Raw genomic sequence first — 21,849 nt, 5'->3', positions numbered from 1 at the left:
TATAGGCATCGGTTGTCAAAAAAAAAAAGAGTGGTCGACCACTAATTTTTAGTTTTATTTTTTTTATACATTTTTCGATAACCTAGATTTATATAGTGTATTTATAAGTTATTTTAGTATAGTGTTCTGTATGTATCAATAAAAAAATGCAGGTGTTCAAGAACTGTTAAAAGAACTGAACATGAAGAAAATAGATTTTTCAAATGGAATGGAATTTTAAATAAAATGTTTTTTAGTTTTTTTGTCTTGATTTCCAGCTCTTTTTCTCTTTAGTTTCTGAATGTGTGGCTGTAAGAAGTTGTCTGCGGTTAACCACAGTGCAGTAGCCAAACATATTCTCTGTGTCCAGCAGGGTGACATGAATTTCATGATTACCCCTCAGCGTGTGTTAATGTTGCGTCTCACTAAAGACCACGTTGGCCTCACCAGGTCAGGGTCCTTGCCACGGGGCTTCATCCAGAACAAAGGAATCCGCACTGATACTTTCCGTCTAGCACCGCTGCTTCCAACACAGCTATTCTAGTGGTGATCAAAAAAAGATCTCCTCAGCTTTGAACTCCTTCCCTTTTTTTCGGCTGTGCATCAAAAAGAAATCAATAGACGAAACTTTGGAGCGCATGTATCAGTTTTTCTGTTTCTTTCTTCCCCTCCGCCTTCATCGTTTGTACATTCTGCCACTAGAGTAAAAGCCAGTTAAAAGAGGACTGGCGGTAAAGATGACACTGTTGCGGATGCGGTCCACACTGGGAAAGGCCTCGACTGGGAGAAATCAATTCACTGGCACTGAAGAGGGTGATGCAGATTCTGTTTTTAGACTGAAATGATAGATGGGTTCCTGGTACCTAGAGACAACACAATACGTTTGAGGGTGTAAAGAAAAAACCAAGCTCTTTGGTGAGGTGTAGTTGTGCTGTTAAGGTTTGTTTTATCCAGCTGTGAGAAAGTGCATGTAGCTGTCTCGCAGAGCTTTTTGTGCCGCTGAACTTAAAAGCATTTCTTGTGGCATGTTGAAGGTCTCAGATGGGTTACGGTTTCAGAGGTTTGGGTCAGGGATCTGCTGTAAGGATGGCTGCTCTAAAGCCAGAGGAAGTTAGACGCTGACTTTGTGTTGTAATGAAGTTGTTTGGAATGTTATATAAAAACTTAATCTTAAATGGCAGACAGGATTTTTTGTGGCTTTTCATAAAAAAAAAAAACTTTACTCAGCAAGCATGCATTAAATTGATTAAAAGTGGTAGTAAACATTTACATTTACATTTATTCATTTAGCAGACACTTTTATCCAAAGCGACTTAAAGATGAAGACAGTGGAAGCAATCAAAAACAACAAAAAGAGCAATGATATATAAGTGCTATAACAAGTCTCAGTTAGGTTAACACAGTACACATAGCATGGGATTTTAAATAATATAATAAATAAAAAGAAAACAGAATAAAAAATAAAAGAATAGAGCAAGCTAGTTAGAGGTCTTTACACATACACACACACATAATAAAAAAGCATTATAATAAACATTTATATTGTTATTTAAAAATTTCAAATGAATGTTTTTGTTTTTATTGATCAAAGTATATATATATATATGTATATATATATATATATATATATATGTGTGTGTATATATATATATATATATATATATATATATATATATATATATATATATATATATATATATATATATATATATATATATATATATATATATATATATATATATATACCCACACACATACACATGGCATTTTTCAAATATCAGCATTGGCGATAAGTTTTTCTGTTCGGCCGATGTGTTTGAAAGCGGGACTTTTATTTTGATGGCGCTGGGAGGAGCAGCGCCTGAGCGCACGCAGTGCTCACACTTTGAAATAAAAAATAAAAAAAATATTTGAAAACTGTAATAATAGAATATTTCACAATATTAAAGTCTTGATCAAATAAATGCTGCCTTATTGAGCATAAGAGACTTCTTTCATAAAAATATATATATACATCATTCTGTGATTTGCATATGTCTTCTAAGTCTTGAGTCTATTATTTGTCGGTAATATTTGTACAATGTATAAATTTAATGTAAATTCTCTATAGATGAATCCAATGATTCCTGATGATTATTTGTTCACAACAATAGAAGGTTGGACAAGCTACTTTTTTTTAGTCTCCATTAATTTGTATTGTGAGGAAAAGAGCAGTGTGGCCATTTTTCTAGATAACTCTTTTTGTTTTCTTTGGGTAAAAAACTGAGTAAATGACAATTTGCGTTTCTATCCCTTTGATGATTTAACCACTAGGGGGGAATTTGTTATTTTTGTAGCACTCAGACATTACATTAGAGAATCACACTAAACTGAATGAATGTCTGAAGGTCAGTGTTTCAGTGTAACAGTGTATGCTGGTGTGTTTGTGTGAGTGTGTGTGTATACGCCAGAGAGCGGGATGCATGCCGTCGCGCTGCAAAAGGGAAAAGCTGTCTGCAGCGAGCATTCTCACTTTTCACTTTTATTGTTGTGCTTCCTGTTTTGAAAGCCATTAAGGAGACGGTTTCCTTACAGAAAGGGGGGAAAAAGACACCCGTCTTTTTGTAACGGGTCCAAGCGGAGTGCGGAGAAGAGGAGGGTGATAGCGATCAGCTAACAGCCCAATAACAGGAACACAAAGAGGAAAAGCTTCGCTCTCTCACCGCTCCCTGCGAACGACAGATTGATACAGGGCTGGTTTTTGATGCGCTAATGAATGCCGAAGGATGTGCTTGTTGTTTGTTCCATCACAGCTGTACGCCCAAGTATCCCCAGCGCAAGGTCACATGACTGAAACCCCAGAATGCTTTGTGACATCTACCCCTGCCATTTTCACCAAAAGGCAGAGACGTGCTATTGGTGTTTTGGGTGTTTCCTTTGGTTTATTTCATTCTCTCTTTATCGGCAAAGTTGAATTGGGGTTGAGCTGTTTTTCATAAGGGATCTCGGTGGCGATATTGATCAGATTTACGTATTCAGCACTGAAAGGGTCTTGTGCCCTGCAGTATCTAGCCAGAGGAGAGCTCAGAGTACTTATCTCGCATTGCACAAGTAAAGTCCTGCGTGCAGTGACCTCTAACTTTTCCATTCGCTTCCCTTTCTTTCACTCCGTCCCTTTATATGGGGATCTCAAGCTTACCCTGGTGACATCACTGGGGTGTGTGAGGTCATCTGAGCCCTTGACCGGTCACTCTCACAAAACAATGATGGGCAATCATAGTGTCTCAATATTATCTCAATTATTATTTTACATTTTTAAATCTATCTATCCATCTATCCATCCATCCATCCATCTGTATATCCATCTGTCTGTCTTTCCGTCTGTATATCTGTCTGTCTGTATTATGTGTAATGATCATTATAATATATATACACACACACACACACACATACACACACACACACACACACACACGCACACACACACACACACAATATACGTGATATATACTGCATATTATAGTTTTATTTAATTAATTATAAATTTATATTTCACATGAGTTATTTATATTTAGTGGTTATTCAAAACTTGTAGCTTACAATGTTTTACTTGCTTAAAATATCACAATACAATGAAGATGTTTTTTTTTGTTTTTTTTTTTTAACCTCTTTTACCTTATGATCTTCTCCTGTCTGATAATATTGCATGCCATTCATCTCTGACTTTTCATGTATACTTTTTTCTGGTATTGTACAATATGTAGCTATCTCCTTCTATTACATTTATTGTATATATGAAGTAAGACATAATTTATTGTTTTTATTGTGTCTGAATTGGTTTGATTTAGCAGTGCTGAAATCTACTTCTCTCTCTCTCTCTGTGTGTGTGTGTGTGTGCTAAGCTCACTGGCCCCGGAGCCTGGCCAGCTTGTAGCTGTTAATAAAAACCACAGACTCTAATTGGACTTAATTGCACCCTTTGTGTGTCATAAGCTCAAGTGTTACTAAACAAACTGCAGGGTCTGGAGGCCGGCATTCTGCATTCGCCACAGCGTTCCTCCATCTTGCCATATGCGTGTGTAACGTGCAGCATGAGACCAGAGAGTGTTTGTTTGTGGCGCTCAATGAGTTTAGACTTGCCGAGTGCCACTGCTACTAGAGGACGAGGATTATATTCTTCCTTTGCATCCAGCCAGCAGAACAAGAACACACAGGTCTAAAGTGATTCACACATTTCCTTTGCATGTACTCGCTCTACTGGTGTGTCAACAAGCGAGAAATCAACCATTGGTGAACCCGGTTCAGCCCTCTGCGGTTAAATACCGCCTGCCAGGAACATTCAAGGAGGGTGTTGATGTGTGCTTTGCCAGCTGCTGAAATACTTGTCTGTTTTAAGACTATAGTCCCTAGAAGTGTTGGAGAAGCAACATTATTATTTTTTTAGTTAGTACCTTCTCATCTCAGTTCCTACCTAGTTCTTTTAGTAATTGACATGAGTGTATATAAGTCTGTAAGTGATCTCAGTAGTTGAAGCTGTGAGTGTTTTTGTGTGTTTGCGTACAGATGCTCTCTTCCAGGCCATGCGTGAGGTGCGGTGGGCCGTTCTCGTGGGGGGCTCTCAGGGGTCACTGCACACAATCGATTGAGGGATCCAGACTAAATTCAATCATTGAAATGGCAAGGCCAGCCGTGTTTCAGCAGCACCACTGACCCCGAAACCAGGAGCCAGAGGAGAGTGGGATAATCACTGTGAGAGTGCCATGTTCCTTTAGTGGTTCGATCGGCCGTGCCGCTTGGCCGTCGCACCCCGCCGACAACATGCCGTCGCTAAGTGTACGCCGTCTGTTATCAAGATTTCCCAGATTTTCATGTGGACAAAGCCTCCATCTGCCCGTATGAAATGCATATTCATTTCTCTGAGATGGAGATAATTAGGAGTCGCCAGACGCTGATGAGACTATTGTGGTAAAGGGGTATTTGTCACAAAGATTTACTGACACTCATGTCATTACAAACCATTACGATGTTCGTTCACAAAAAATATATATTTTGAAAACTGTTTCAACTGTTCTTCTCCTTACAATGAAAGTCAGAGGGGTCCAAAATCAACACTGGACCCCATTTACTTTCATTTTTGCATTGACGGAAAAACTTCTGAGACATTTTTCAGAATATCTTCTTTTGTGTTTTTCAGAAGAGAGAACATCATACAGGTTTGGAATGATATGAGGGTAAATGGTGTTCGTTTTTTGGTAAACTATCCCTTTAAAGCTACACTGGCTCATCCAATGGTGTGAGTTTGAGGGCGGGACTACCAGTTTGTCCAGCCAATGTTGGACTGGTTCAGGAACTTTGTTACATGTTGAATGCAATTTCATTTGGTTACCGTGGCGGCACATAAATAACTTTCTTGAAGCTCAAAGCGAGGTGTGTAATCTCAAATGTTGTCGGCAAACACAGACCATGAAGTTTGCAAGGCTTTCATTTAAGGCCTTATACAGACTGTGCCTTCCCTGTGGAGGGAAAAAAACAGAACACATAATTAAGATATATGACCCGGCTGGGTCAGAATACAGCTATAGACTTAAAATATAGTGAAGCAGACAAGTCTCCGTTAATCAGTGGTTTGTGGTTAGTGTTTGAAAGCGATGTATATGAGACTGCTCAGAGTTTGTACGTGCATGTGTGTGTGAGGGGGTGTCTTCTTGATTTAAACAGTCTATGCAGCTATAAAAAGGTCTGGAGGAGTGTGTGTGTGTGAGTGAGGAGTCCTCTGTGAGCAAGCAATGTGTGTGTTTATGACTGGTCACACAGCTCTTTTTGTGTGCGTGCGTGCATGTGTGTGAGAGTAAGTGTGTGTGTGTATGTGTATGTTCTCTCCCAGGTTGCTCCATGGTCAGTGACCCATAACTCTCCCTGTGTTCAGCCTCCTTGTCCAGACTATCGCTGTAATATATAAGCTGGGCAGGTGTTTGTGTGTGTGTGTGATCGCATCCTCCATTGACTCAGGAATTATCACATTTGCTTCTGCACGTTGAACTCAGTGTTTTGTCACCCACTAATGATGACTATCCATCAATCAGAGGGGTGGAGCTGAGGAAATGAAGATGGATTGAATTAGTTTTTAGTGTAATGGTTGGGTATTGAACATCCCCGTAATTACTCTGTCAGGAGGATTGAACCATATCAGCGAGAGGATAACCTTAACACTTTCACCCTACTGTTAATTACGGCAACTCTTATACAGGCAGATTCACCTCATGTCTCTCCTAATAATAAGTGAATTATACTGATGCCGTAATAAGAATTTGATGGGTCCTGGTGCAGATTATTATTATTATTATTTTATTTTTAATTACGGGCCATTCCTTTTCCAAAAATAATAATTATTCAGCAAATTATTATTATTATTATTATTATTATTATTATTATTATTATTATTATATTAATAATGTTGAGAAATTAAACTAATTATTTTAGTTCATAGTTTTATATAATAATATAATATCATTTTATATCATAATAATAATAATAATAATAATAATACAAACAATTATTATATGTTGAACATTTTAAGACTATATAAGGGATTATTATTTTTAGTATTAATGTTATAATTATATGTTTTTAGTATTATTATAGGTTTATAGGTTTATAATAATTAGTCATATTTCGCTGTTAAACTCACTGATTTTGTGCAGTTATGTGTTGGAAAAAATAGAAATTTAACAATGTTGAACAGGGAAAAAATGACAGAAAATTTGTCATTTAAATGAAAAATGACTTTTCCTGTTGAAAATAACAAATAACAGTGTGGAATTGCATTGTATTGGCAGAGAGAATATCCTCATGCTAATCGTACATGCTGCACACTCCAAATTAATTACCCTTGATGAATAAAATGCTTATTCAAAAGAAAGGAGAGAAAAAAAGGTCCCAATCCAAATGTACCACAAGTGTACTCTGTATACTGTGGGAAATTAAAATTGGGCTGAAGTGTTTTTAATTAAATAAGTCAGAGAAACTCCAGGAAATGGCTTAATTTCATATTGAGACACATGACTTGGGGATCTTAGCGAACCAATTAACCTCAGCGCAGCTCATTAAAAAGCTGCTTTCATGGCCACGAGCTGGAGACTTATCTGCCAACATATGACATGAAAGCAAATTTGTAAATCCCAAACTCTAAAAGTAATTGGAAAGGTAGATGCAAAGGGTAGGACTAAAGTGACATGATTGTGCTAAAATTAACTAAAAAATTAGTTTTTAGAAAAGTAATGGTAGAAGGAAGAAGAGCAGATTTTTAAGGTTAAATTAGCCAAGGGATAAGTAATCAATATGTTAGAATAGGATGCCCAGACAGGATGTTATTTACAGCATACATATTGTACCGTGGCTAAATGTTTAGTTCATAGGAGAATGGCTGATTGTATTAACTTGGGGCACATCCTTATGAAATCACTGGGAATTTAAAGGAAAAATGCTTTCTGTGCTTTGATACATGAACATTCCCATTGCAATAATGTATAAAATATGTTTTTTTAATGATATGTTGAATAAGCTGTCTTATTTATAGACCACAACTGCACATTTTGTTGGTTTAGCTGAATTAGACAGGGGTCACTGCCCTCACAGACCTCGCTGAAAACTCATCAGGACTGCAGAGAAAGGCGTTCCTTGGTCCCTCAATTCCCTTTTTTTTTACCTCATTGAAAGTCCATTAGTGTCAGACTGAAGGACATTACTGTCACTATTTTGATTATTTAGATGTAGGGCTAATCATTTTTAAAGCCAGGCCGGTGGTCTGAACAAAATCAGGTGCTTATTTAGTACTCGTTATTAAAGTGAATTATTTAATGGGTTAATGACAAATTTGAAGATTTTTAATGTAAGGTTTGTTTTTGTGAATGTGTGTGTGTTGTGTGTTTCAGCATGTCAGTAGAATAAGAGCAGTTTTTGTGAGGGAAAGCCATTGCTAATCTCAAGTGTTTATTGTTAAGAAAACATTTTCTTTCCGAGTCGGAGGTCAAAATACTCTTTACATTTCATTTCAGCGCTCCCTTTGAAAGATCTTCTCACTGATCCCCTTTGGTTATCAGTCATTTGATAAATGTAACCTTCGTAATACTCCGCTCTGAGGGGCAGACGGACAGGGAGCACAGACGTGCACGGGACGTGTATAGGTTACACCGCCGCAGCTCCACGACACCCATCCAGCGTTCGCTAGAAGGCAAATGGCATCCGAAATCTGATTAGGCCCCATTATAAAGAGTGATATTTTCATCCCGGCGATTCTCGGTACTGTGTCAGTATTCTCCACTGTTGCAGTGCCGGGAAGAGCCCAGTTCTTTGACAGATAGTAGATATCCCAGCCGTCGCTTGTTTGGACATCGCTGTCTTTCACCAAGTGGAAAAAAACAGACAGCCTAGAATATAGGAAGCAGCTAAATAATGTCAAAAGATCAGAAATCAATGGGCTGGAGGAATGTGATCCTACTTCTCCTCTCAGATGCACTCCACCAGAGTGTTTTTCATGGGCCACTGAAGTTGCTTGTGTTCACCCCCTTGGAGATGTAACATAAGCATAGGGAAGCGGTGTAATAATGTTTGGCTATCAGCAAAAATAACCTTTTACTTAAAGGTTACTATCAGAAGTTTATTGAGTTACATGCTTTTTATTTACAGGGACAAAATAAAAGGACGGAAAGCTCAATTTATTAATGCGCAGGATCGTGTTTCTTTGAATTTTGAGATACAAAGGAATAACAGGAAACTGATCGATAGTATGACAGAAAGAGCAGGAATATATATATATATATATATATATATATATATATATATATATATATATATATATATATATATATATATATATATATATATATATATATAAACTTTGTATATAATGTTATTTATTGCATCTTTGCTATTTGTTGTATTTTTTTTTTTATCAGGAAAACGTTTTATTCGTATGTTCTGCATTGTGATCTGTTATAATGAGAGAGCGAGAATGCAACACCATTATGCTTTTGTGTCACCCGTCGAGTGCGGGAAACAGACACAGGATTACAAAAAAAAAAGAAAAAAAATCTGGACATTTCTGGGAGATAAATTTAATTTCTTTGCTATTTGGAGGTCTCCTTTGAAAATTGTAATGAACACATTCAGAAACCGGAGAATAGATTTACTCTTAGCTTCAAATAAGTCTGTGTTATCGTACTCTGTCATTCGCTCCTTCCTATTTTCGAGCTGCTAATTGATGTTTTTGATGTCGGCGAGAAAATTGAAGAAAATGTCATGTGTGAACCAGCGCGGAAGTTAATAAGATTGACTTCGTTGACGGAATTCACAATGAGCAAAGGAAAGCCGTATAATAGGGCCTTGCTGCATCGCCCATACATCTTCGGATGGGATGAAATCAACACCCGCCAAAACCCGGTGTGGAAAGATAGAACATTTGGGATGGCTATTCTCTTTCACGTTGTTTTTTTTCTTCTTCTTTTGTGGTTTGTTTTGTTTATCTCTCTCCACTCCGAGCATCTGACTTGTGTGCATAAGTAGCTGTGTATCCTGTAGGCTCCTTCCTCGAACCAGGCCCAACAATTCGAAGGAACTGTCTCCCAGGGAAACCCTCCCACTCCAGACAATACTTATTCTTAATGCTGTTTTGAGTTTGAAAAGGCACGGGGCTTTAAAAAAACACTAGATAAAGATATGTCTAAGAGATGCACAGATATCAGTTAGGGTCAATGCATATGCTTGGCCGATGTGGAAAAGAGCTTAAATTCAAATCCCCTTGAATAAAAGGATTGAAGCACCACTACGGTCACTCCATCTTTAGCCATTTATCGAACGCTGGCCACAAGCCGAATGAAATCCATTGTTCGTGACGTTTGCATGCACGGTTTTGACATTTTCTGTTTATCATCTGAATTTCACATGCGCACGAAAAATTACAAAAGTGGTTCGCTTTAATTTCATTTTTTTTCTTCAGTTGGCAATATGGCCAGGTGTAATGGGGTTCTGTGTTTTTAATTAGGGTGCAGATTAGCTGAGTTCGGTTCACTGGCTCTGATTATTTTGTTTCCCCGCCCTTTAGGGGAATGAGCTAAAACCCTAATGCGGCCAGTACCCCCAAGCGGTCCTTTTTTGAAGACACCGAACAAAAAAATAAAATCGTAGACTCTGCTAGTGTTCTGCCCTCCAAGGACCCACAGTAAGGGACATTATTCTCGGAATAGACAATTAATTCCACTGGCAAAGATCGGTTAGCGCTTCTCCCGGCCCCCCTCGCCCCCCGTGCTCCACTCGGCATTTGAAATGCTAACACAATGAAATATTTTTCTATTGGTTGGTGTCCCTCGGCTAAGCCACCGCCGCGGGCAGAGAATTTCATCGACTGATGAGACCAGAGGCGGACCCGATAAAAAGGTTACCTGTACGTGACATACACTCAAAATGGCTAGCGCTACCTTGAACTCGAAACTTCTGTAACTTTTATTTGACTTCTCATCGTTAGCGAGGCAGCACTTCTGCGCCTGTGGAGAGTCGAAATGAAGGACGGCTACTTGTTTGTGTCCACAGAAGCATGAAACATCCTTGCTCGTTTTCGAAAGCGTTTCGTGTTCGAAAGCGTCACTTTTTGGTTTTGTGATTTATCTGATTAGCATATTAGCTAGCTATTTTGACATTTAGATAATTAGCAATATATAAGCCTTTTGTTAACTTGTCACGTCAAAGATGTTGATCATAAAAGCATCCTTTCAAAAGACCACATATACGTTTTCCACATAGAAAATGGTTGCGTTAAATTTATTGTTTCTGAACGTTCGTCGTATTGCCATAGCCTAGGCTTTGTGTTGCGGTCTGGATGCTAAGAAAAGAGCAGTAGGGCACCTGTCATATCTACAGCCAAGGGATGGGGAGGGTGTTGAGGAGTAACAGGGAGGACGTATGGAGTTTTTTTCTCAAATTGTTAGTTGAAGTAAAAGTATGGTGTTGGAATCCCCCCCCCTTCCCACCCCCACGACAGACACAAACACCATAAGCCCCTCTCTCTTTTTTTGCAGCTCACCCTCTCCCGCACACACACACACACATATTTTGCTGTCTACAAGGAGAGAGGCAGGTGGCTCCCCATGGCTGCAGCTTCATGACAACATGCCATTAGAAATAGCAGGCCTGTTGATCAATCCAGCCGACATGACAGCTTCGCCGCAAGGCCTGGCTCTTTGAGCACCATCTCTGCGGCAGCTCCCTCTCCTGTTTCTCCTCACTAATTGGTGAAAGTTCTCTTATATATGCTTGTGGCACAGGGCTTTTTTCCCCTCCCCTTCTTCTTCTCCTTTTGCTCTTGCCTCTCCTTCCACCCATCATAACCTCTTATGTATTTTTTCTTTTTGTCACAATGGAAGTGATAACTTTTAGTTAGATATTGCAAGTGGGTTAAAAATGATATGTGCGCTGTAGGCATTTTTTCGCACTGAATTTCTTATTGTGTTTTTTTGAAAAGCGAGATGTGCAGTAGGGCTATGGTTTGACATTGGTTCATGGCAACAGAACAACAGATTTGAATGGAAAATAACTACAGTTTTTTTTAGCATGCAGTCCATTAAAAACTATACATGAGCATTTTTAATTTATTCTTTATTTACAGAATATTGAAATAAAGCGGCTCAGTTTAACTGATTTTGGCTTAGGTTTTTCCGATTTATGCATGTTTTTTTTTCTTTTTATACAAATGCATATATTTATTAATGTGAAAAAAAAATGAATACAAGAGCCATCAAACCAATTGTTAGAATTTTCATTCTGCTCTGTGCAAGCTGTCATGTTCCCAAGCTGTGTTTAAATCTGCTGTCATCTCCTGCTGAAGTGCTTAACACCCCCTCTTTGATTTCTCCTTTAACTAAATACATTAGCGCGGAGAAGGAAAGAGAAACACACAGCAAATGTTTAAATATCTCCTATTTGTCATAGTTTAGCGCTAGCATTCGGAGCCAAAGCACGCTCCTCTTGAGATTTGGAGCCAGAGTACAAACACTGTCCTTCCCATGATTAATTTAGTTGTTAATATTTAATATTTATTTTAGGCAAACCCTCTAGGCCAGTAACTTGTGCGCAAACCTGAGCCTTTTTTTCCTCCTATGTTTATAAAGAAGCTCATTGAAATCCATTAAGTAAGATTCTTTAAAGGAGGAAAAGAAGAGATAAAATCGACGCTGTTGCCTAGAGTGAAATTTAAATGTGTTCTATATTTTTGTGCACGAAACAGGACTTAAAAGGACCCTTTTCCCTACGTTATTTGTCAATGCATGCTAATCGTTATCAAGTGAATTGGTAATATTAACTGCTATCTCCACCCAGTGGCACGAACATAGCGGTGATCAGCAGAGCGCAAGTGAGAAGTGAGGATTTGCCAAAGGGATCATATTTTATTACACAATAATGTTTTTACCGGTGCATTATTTACATTAATACCCCCCTCCCCCCATGTGGTGTTTGCTTCCGTAGACAACACTGCTTATTGTAATTAAATTTTAATGCAGTTAGATTTACATGTGTCTGTTTATTCTTACCCGAGTGTGTAGGCATGTGGACCCGTTTCGTAAAGCCCTGTGCATTTAGCTATAATTTTACATGTTAGTTTAAGTAGTGGTGGTTGTTCTGGAGGAGACGTGGGTTGAAGATCACACTGGACTGGGGGTCCGCATAAGCGGATCGGCGACGAGTGGAACTGGGGTTCCTCTGAAGCTCCCTCTCTTGCTTTGATCAAAGCAGGTTGTTTTATGTGGCTTGTGTGTGACTTTGAAGCCACCGCGTCACCTACGGCCCTCACTTCATCAAGTTCACCCGTGTCTTAATAGCAGATCAATAAGTTTCAGAGTCTGAGAGTTAATTTGATACCAGTGCTGATGTGATCGTGCTGGGTCGACACTCTCGGGCTCACAGCGGCTCCCTCTCCGCGTCTCGCCGCTCTTATTCATGGCTCACACAGACACACGCGCGCGCATCGCACCTTCTTCTCCCTCTCTCTCGATGCGCATTAAGGCACGCCGTCTTTTCATCTCTGCCCGTTCTTCTCTACTTGACATCGATTCATGCAAACATCGCATTTTCAAGTGCTGCATTTTTTTAATCTCTACACACTGCATTCGTTTTCTGTTAACTATAAAACTGCTTCGATATATTTGTTCTGTTTTTAATAATTCTAACTGTTTTATTTATTTTGTATTTATTCTATTTTTAATAATGGTCATTTAGATTTTTAATTTGACAAGAAGCAGATAGGAAAAAAAATCTGCCTTTTGATTCTACAATTTTTAACAGGAAAGGATTAATTTAAAATCTAAATATATAGTATACATTTTTAAAATGCAATTAAATAAATATAGAATTGATTTTTTTGTGAGTTTTTGATATTGAACATACAATGTATTATAAACAAAATAAAAATATTCTTAAAAAGGAAAAATAAAATGTTCAGATTTTCGGTTGACATTGATAAATAACTTGGCAATGTTTAAATAAAGAGGAAAAATAAATAAAATTAAAGGGGGGGAAATAATGCGCAGATCGCAGCCACTGCGGAATTGGAACATTAAAGGAAAACGTCCAACAATTGAAATGGTTCTTAAGCGGCTTTTCTTATTTTTGGTGGAGAAACGTGGATGTATGGACCACCCTTGGCTTTACGGGGTCAGGGCAGCACTCCAGAAAAAAAGCCCAATTTAAAATGTTCATCTAAGGGTTGCTAATGGTATTAGGTGACTGACCGATGAGCAGCGGTAGCCTGCCGCACCACAGCTTGACCCGAACCCACACTGAATTTACTAGCCCGACAAAATTTGTATGCTTGCATCTGTCATTTTACAGTCCATTCAAAAGTTTTTTTTTTTTTTTAGGAATAAAGAGGGAGAAAAGAATGTGACTGAGAAGTGATCCTAGTTTAAGACATTGTTTCTTTTTTTCTTTCTTTTTTAAAGCTGGTAAAGAGAGTCCGTAGAACAAAAAAAAAAAAAAAAAAGATTTTCTTAGAATAACAATTGCTTACAGATTGTAAAGAACATATTCTTATATTTTAGTTTGTCTCGTACATGGTTGTGCTGTTTACGATGGACCATACAATAGGAACAGATTTGTTTTAAATGGAATGTTACGATTTATTTAAATACTGAAGGTAAGAATGATCTTGATCAAATCATTTGATCAGTTCTTTTTATTTATATTATTTCAAGGGAAAAAAATCATTTTGCTAAAATTGTTGTCTTTATATTTGGTGGTGGCTTTTGATGTTTGTTGTATTTTACTGACAGTGTGTGTTAAGCCGTTTTTATTTCCGAATTCACTGCTGAGATTCAGCTGTCTGTGTGGTCTGGAGCAGCCGGCTCTGCACCGCGGAGAGCGGCAGAACATGCTGTTCAATTATAATAATAATGATGAGCTAGAATTTCTGTTGAAAATTGATAGAGGTCTCCTGGTTGTTTTTATATCGCTTAGTTTATCAAAAAAAAAAAACTGGTTTTATATGATGCATAAAAATGTATTCTGAAAAAGGGAATATTTTTTATTTAAATTTGGAGCTCGGTGTTTTATATTTGTTCTGTTGTTTTGTTAAATTGCTTCTCTCTAAACATAAAATTTTAAATGATGAATCTGATCACTGCTTTTTTTCTGCTTTGTATGCACACGCACGATGAAATCTTGCTTTATTAAAAGTGTATTAATCTGGTCTCTTGTCCCTGGGAGGCACCTTAAGATGATATTGTGTCTTTTTCTTTAAATTGTTGGGAAAAAAAAACATCTAGCAGATTTGGTCCCTGTCAGTCAGAAATAATTGTGTGCTTAATCTCGTCCCTGATGGATGACTTGGAGTTCAGCAACGGGCCAGCTCCAATGACAAATACAATATTAATATTCATTAACTGCTTTGACAATGCTAATTTTGATGCGGTAGTAAAGGGCTTTCTAAAGTTAGCGGCCAAAGCATCAGAGCTGCGCAAGGTGGCAAGATAATTTGTGCTGGTTTGCTGAGCTGAAGGCTTTTAAAGTCTTAAGCAGAAAAAGGGGGCTAGGTAAAAAAAAAAAAAAAAAAAGAGAAAAGAAAAAAAAAGTTCAGACACATTGGAAGCCAGGACTGCAGAAGTAATACGATCAAGAGGGTGCCACACAAATTTGACACCTCCGATGCTGCATCTTTGAGCAAATATTTTTCCTTTTTCTCTTTTTTTTTTTTTTTTTTTTTTTTACAAAAAGTTGCAACAGAAAGAGGAACATAACATGGTAAGTCAGCACATTCTGCTTTTTGTTTAATCTTTCTGATCTTTTCAATTATCGCCATTTGAAGATCAATAGTGTTTTTTTCCCGCTATGGTTTAAAGGCTCACAGCGGTGGTTTGCTGTCTGGTCGGATCACGGCTTTAAGAGTGGGCTACCTCACTTCAAGCCATCACTTGGCCATGCTTAATTTTCCTATTGCTCGTCTTCCAGAAAAGCAACTAGCTCGTTTCGAATTTTGTCAGTTTCAGCAGTTGTGATAAATTTTGCCTTAAAATGTGTTTCACTTTTAAATTCCGGCACTTACTTTTTTCAGTGTGACGTCTCCAAAGATGCTCTTGCAAGTCGAAAATCTCAGTGCCCTGCCAAGTACAGACCTCTTTAATTTATAAATGTGAGAACCATCTTTAATTTTTTTCCCTTCTGCTTCCACGCGTTTTCCGTCGCTTGTTTTTCCACATCTAAATAGTTTGCGGTGCGCGACAGTCAGGACCGCGGGGTTGATTGGAGTGGTGGCCGCCGCTAGATTCTCCGGTCGGATCGGATTACTCGCTCTTTGGCTCCTTCTGCACCTTTTTTATATTTGCGTTTTATTTTCGCCGGCGCTGTGAAAGGAGCGTGGCATTGGGGATTACTGACATGACGAGGGACACCCTGCTGCTTGAGTTTAGCCAAGTTAGGGCAACTCCTATAGAAGAGCCTCGAGTACCTTTATGTATGCCAAGCCGCGCAAAGAGGAGAAGGAACGGAAAGCCTCGCGCTCTTTCTCCCTTTTTTTGTTGTCCTTTCAACTTATCAAAAAAAGAAAGAAAAAGAGATGGACTCAAAAGAGCTTAATAAAGAGGATATGAAGATGAGCAGGGAGAAGAGAGAGAGAGCAAGAAGGGCTCTTTTCCTTTCCTGCAGAGTAAGAGAAGGACTAAGCCGGCGTATTTTGTTGAATAGCTGGAGGAGAGCAGCCAGTCTGGGCTCCTAGGACCTTGCTGAAGGTGGCCAGCAGCGGCTGCCATCGTCCGGGCTGTGGGTTGGGGTCTCTGGGTATTTTAGTGTTATCGGCTCATGCAATCAGGGCTGGAGGGCTGCTGTAGATGTGGTGCTGCCCTCCAGTGGATTAGTGGATGACATAGTGATGTGCATCTTGTTGTAGTCAAAGCGTCATGGCGAGTGCCAGCATGCTTGTTTTAACCAGGAACCCAGCAGCATCAGGACCCTATTCCATATAGAGCCTATTTAAATGGTAAGATTTCACATTTTCATGTCACATTATTCGTCTTGTTTCGATTTGGATTTGTCGAGGGATTTTATTATTTTTTGGCAGCTGCTTTTGGATATTTTTTTTGTTTGTGTGCATGTGCCTGACATTTAGCAATTTATATCACTTAAGTTGTTAAGTGACAGCTTGACACGATTTGAGTTTGATTTCATTGTCTGACAGTCTCTCATGTTTTTTTGTTTTTTTTGGCAAAGCAAAACATTTTTCAAATTTAAATTGTTATTTGAATTTTAACAAGTATATTTAAAGAAGCCAATTATGATTTAGATTCTTAAACTAATAATTTATCAGTGCAATTAAATGCAATATTGTTAAATGTTAAAGGTAATGTTCAAAGAAACTGAAACCAAATATGCTGAGATTTTGAAACAAATACAAAATATTATTTATAATTGTCTTTTGTTTTTTTTATACATATAACTACTATTTATGTATACCATTTTTAAATCATTAGGTGTATTATTGATAGATATCTCATTGTTTTTTTTTTATATCCGTTTTAAAAATGACTATTTTAAAGACATTTTATAATTGTAATATCAAAGGAAGAAATACTTCTATTACAAAAATCTATTTTTATATATAAAATCTATTTTTATTATAGTTTTATTATTAATTTAGTTTTTGGGGGATCAAAGTAAATTCACAGATTATTTTCAGAGGTCTTTTCACAATTAGAAATTACCTTGCTGATTTAGTGCAAATCATTTTTATTGGATGTTCTTAATAGTATGACAATTATTTTTCTCATTATTTTCTCCCTTTTAAAAATAGTAAGAATGACTGTAAATCTTGCCTTGATTTTTTTTTATGCCTGCGTTTTGGTTGTCATTATTGTGGCGGGTGTTTGCAGGCTGCCGGTCAGCGGCGGCCGAACTGCTAGTTTACTTTAGAAATTGCACGTGTGTCAGAGGGGGGCCGTGGGAGCGTGGCGGTCCGGCTGAATAGAGGGAGGGGAGGCAATTAGCTGCCACGTTGCCGGGGCTCTTACTTGTCAGGCTGGCTTTTGTGTGAATCCTGTAGAGGACATTCCCAGGGTTTTGTTTGGTATTTAGGGCCGAAAGACAGCGGCCGGAAAGCGGCAAAGAGAGAGGGAGGGAACATTTAAGTGCTGAAAAATAGCAAGGGCACTTTCTCCGTTTCAGATAAAATTTAGGTATATTTGTTTCTTTTAAATATATGAGACAATTAAATTTTTTAATTAATTTCAGATGTAATGACAGCTGGTTTTAGATTTTTTTCCAGTGTATTTAAAAATGTAAAATGTAAAGGTTTTAAATAGTTGGATATTTGTGGCTTTATTAAAAAAAATACATTTGAAATAAAACAAAAACAAAGGAAAATATCACTTTTTTTAGGTTGTGATAAAGCAACGTTTGATCAGATTGAAAGTTTTTAACTGGTTATTATTAATAAGCATTCCTTCTTCCATTTATTTATTGCAATTCCTTGTTTTTTGGTGAAGAATGTGAATCCAGACATCTACTCGTATTTAGAAAAACGATTTCAAGACGGCAAAGTAAAGTAAAAATACACACAAATAAAAGAGAGGATCTGTGGAGTAGGTGCACCGAAGGCCTTTTGTAGATTTGTCGGGGCAAGACCATGAAGAGTTAAACGTAGGAGCTTCTTTATTCCCCTAAAAAAGAAAAAGAGGGAATAAAACAATAGAAACAAGACCCCACATTGATGTCACATCCATGTCAAAACAGAGACAAATACCTTTCTCCCCTTTTCCTCCGTCCTCCCCCGGATGGTGGGCTTCGAGAGGGGACTGTCAGAATCACACAGATAAGTGACTGCTTGCCACACTTTGCTGATCTTGCCCTCCCTTTGTGAATGTTGTTTTCTCTTGTCTTTTCTCTCGCTCTCTCTCTCTCTTTCTGTCTTCTTCCCTTGCCTTGCTCGCTTTACCTTGTTGTAGCCAAGGCTTTTCAAGCTGCTAGTTCGTCTTTGGGCATCCTGGAGGCACTGCAGAACCCACACACACACACACACACACACGCAAACTTGGACAGACACATGCACAACAATAATAAGCCTTTTTTTTCCTAGTGTTTTTTCATGTTTCTTTGCTTGTGGGAAGACATCTCTGCAGCTCTGATAACTATCAAGTGAGATTTCTCTTCATCTTTAAAAAAAACAAAAAAACGTATCAGCTGGATAGACTGGACTGACCGCTGAAGGAAAACCCGACGGAGAAATGAGTGATTATCCGCTGGCGGAGGACAGGCCTTGCCGGACGTCCTGAGAAGCAGCTCTCCCTGTGATCCGCAAAAGACCCACTCCAAAAAAAAAAAAAAAGCGGCCTTGCGAACAATGGCGTGCACGTGAACTTCTGTGTGTGTGCGACTCTTTGGTGTGGGACACACACATGCGCCCGCTCAAACACAATAGCAGTTTTGGGAGAGAAGCTAAGGTTGAAAAAGAACAAGAAGAGAGGGAAGAAAGGAGAAATACTCTTATTCGTTGGCGGTAGTGAGAGGTGGAGGACAGGGGAGGGCCACGGAGTTGCTCATGTACCCGAGAGAAGGCCTTTCACTGGGGCTGGAGGAGAGGGGAGGAAAGACTGGCTCTCTGGCCTCTGGGCTGGCTCTTCTACAGCAGGTTGGCTGCTGGCAATTCAGTCTTAATGCCTGGGTAAGTGCTTAGCGTTAATACACACGCTGTTTTCACACTCCTGTGGCCTTTTTAAAATCGTCTTTCTTCTTTTTTTAGACATACTCAGTGCTAGGACTGTGGTTAAGGATGCACTGTCATCTTAAGATATCTTTGACTGTGTGTGTGTGTGTGTGTGTGTGTGTGTTTCATAAGGAAGAACTAAGAGTTAGATTGATATGGCATTTGAACCTGTGCATTTAGTTAAAAAAATGTCTGATGACAGGGTTAAGGGTTTGGAAAGGAAGTGAAGTCATAATATATGAATAGATTGAATATAGCATAAGTATTGTTGGTGCTTATTTTTAGCCTGTGGCTTTGATGTTTAAGATTAGAAATTTGCATTTAAGAAAATTTTGTTTGTTTGTTATTAAACTTTTCTCTATTGCTTAAAATTGACAAAGTATTCTTTCATTCACTTGATGTTTAAATGCATCAATAGTTATTCATTAAATAATCCTGCACTTTTTAGTTGTTTTCCATTTCATTAGAATCAATGTTACATGTTTTCTTAATTTTTTTTTTTTTTTTACAAATTAGATATACATTTTTCTTTATCATAATTGCTTTTGTATGAAAGTTTTTCTGTATTGAGAACAGAGGAGGGAAGTTGCTATTTATATTTTGATAGAGTGTCAAAGTTAGGCGTTTGTTTTGTTTGTATCCAGTTGTGTGTGAGCGGTGGGCGGATGAGGGTTGTTATAGTGACGGTGACATCATCATAGTTCCACATTCTTTTGAAGTTCTTCTGGCTTATTTCGAGCTTTCTCTTCCGAACGGCATTTGGCTGCATCTATTTCTTGCTCATTTGAACATTCCCATACATAAACAAGCGCGGATGTTTTCTGCATTGTATCCACTGTGCTTGGATGCGAGCCACTGGCACGTACACTTCTCGAGTTCAAGTCCTTGGCAGCTTTTTCTGCTTGCTCTGGAATTTCGCAGGCCTGAGAGCCCCTCTATCCATCATGAGGATGTCACACCCCCTGCGTGTCCCCCCCACCCCAGCCCCACTACAGCTCATTAGAGCCCACAAGCTCGAGTGACAACTCATCATATCATGCTGTAAAGCAGAGAGAAGCGCACGGGCCCTCAGGGGCCACAAGGTCGCAACCTTCACATTTTGTCTTTAAATTGCTCTGCAAGATGCCACCAAGCGGAAATGCAACGCCAACAGCTTTTTCCTGCTGGTGTCCGGCCCTCTGTCTTCCTCTTTTTCCTTGTATCTCTTCCACAGGCCTCTCACAAATTAACCACTAATAAAACCAAATATTGCCTTTTTTATGTAAGATTTACTTTGTATCAGTGTTCATATACATAATAAATTGTAAATTTAAATTGTAATTATGATTATTATTTATTTAAATTATGATTTATTGCTATATCATTTATATAGTAAATGTAAATGTTTATAACCACGATCCAATCTTTAAATATTTTATTATCTAAAAAGCTTTTTATTTGTATAATATTAACTAAATATAAGGATTCTCATACGTTTTTAGCTAAACATTTTACATTAGAATTATTAACATTTATTCAAACGATAATTTATGGAATTTTGTTCTAAGTATGTTAAGCACTTAAAAAAACCTCCGTCAGTCTTTATGAAATTATATATTTTTAAAATCGGGTTTCTACTTTGTTGTAAAGTGGCCTTGAGTATTGTGAAAACCGATAACTGAATTACAAAAAATATAAATAATTATATTTATGTAAGTATCACTACTACTACTACTACTAATTAAAATTTGCTACAAATTGTTAATAAAAAAAAACATGATATATTCTTTCTTTTATTTGACAGTGTGTATTTTGTGACTATAAAAAGTTATCCTTGTGATCAGTAAAAAAAAAAAAAAAGTCTGAAGTCTTATCTGAAGATGTCAAAAGGGTGAGTGCATATGTGTGTGTGTGTGTGTGTGTATGAGTGTGTGTGCACACAACTTGGTTTGAAACGAGAGAGGAAGAGAGAGTGAAGGACAGGATTTGATAGACGCTGCATCAAAATGAGTGTGACATGCTCTTCTAAGACAAACAGGCCTCTCCATGGCCTCTTCATTAAAACAGGCCAGGCTTTTGTAAGACCACCACTAGGGGTCACGACCCCAAGCACAAACTGTCAATCTCATTGGTTTGGAGGAGGGTACGTATGTCTACATATTTAGTCACACAATCAATGGCTATACTGACAGATTTGTTGACACATATTAAGAGTATTTTATATTTATTTATATTGTCCAAAACATCTACAAACTGCTGTTTTTCTGTTTTCGTCTAGTTTTCTATTAAAAAATGATCATTATTATTATTTACCTGGTTATGTGAATTAGTCCTTTAGCCTTTTTTCCTCTGTGTAGTTGTGATGGTTGTGGTGGGAGGTATTGGCAAACTATTAAACAGGAAGCAGCCCGCTTTCTGTGCACATAATAGGGAAAAAGACGCCCACATTTTTCCTTTGTGTTCCTTGTGTGGGTTTATTGTGCGTCTCGCTGGACCTCCGTGTGTCAGTCTCTAAACAAGATGAGTTGTTTAGAAGTAGGGTTTTAAAGAGTGCTTATTCTGCGATTGTTAGCGTCCGACAGTATGCGGTCGTCTGCGGGTATGCACGGGCGCATACGTAGGTGGTCTTCTTCACTCCCTTGAGTTGCTAGAGACAATTAGCTATGTCTGGAAGAACATGG

General features: G+C 38.1%; 1 protein-coding gene across 31 annotated transcripts in view; it reads left to right on the top strand.

The window, feature by feature from the left end:
• Positions 1–21,849, top strand: part of LOC113069495 (transcription factor 7-like 2) — an 86,005-nt gene that overhangs the window by 46,473 nt on the left and 17,683 nt on the right. Inside the window, exon 1 of one of the 31 annotated variants that reach the window (XM_026242618.1) lies at positions 17,873–19,147. The exons of the other annotated variants lie outside the window; for them this stretch is intronic. Within the exon in view, the coding sequence (XP_026098403.1) occupies positions 19,025–19,147 (123 nt within the window). The 5' untranslated portion in view covers positions 17,873–19,024. Of the gene's footprint in view, positions 1–17,872; positions 19,148–21,849 lie in introns of those variants that run through there. 31 annotated transcript variants of the gene reach the window in all.

Source organism: Carassius auratus, unplaced genomic scaffold (genome assembly GCF_003368295.1).
Source record: "Carassius auratus strain Wakin unplaced genomic scaffold, ASM336829v1 scaf_tig00001679, whole genome shotgun sequence".
Lineage (NCBI taxonomy): Eukaryota > Metazoa > Chordata > Actinopteri > Cypriniformes > Cyprinidae > Carassius > Carassius auratus.
The sequence above is the reverse complement of the archived record's forward strand: the minus strand, read 5'-3'. Positions and strand labels throughout refer to the sequence as shown.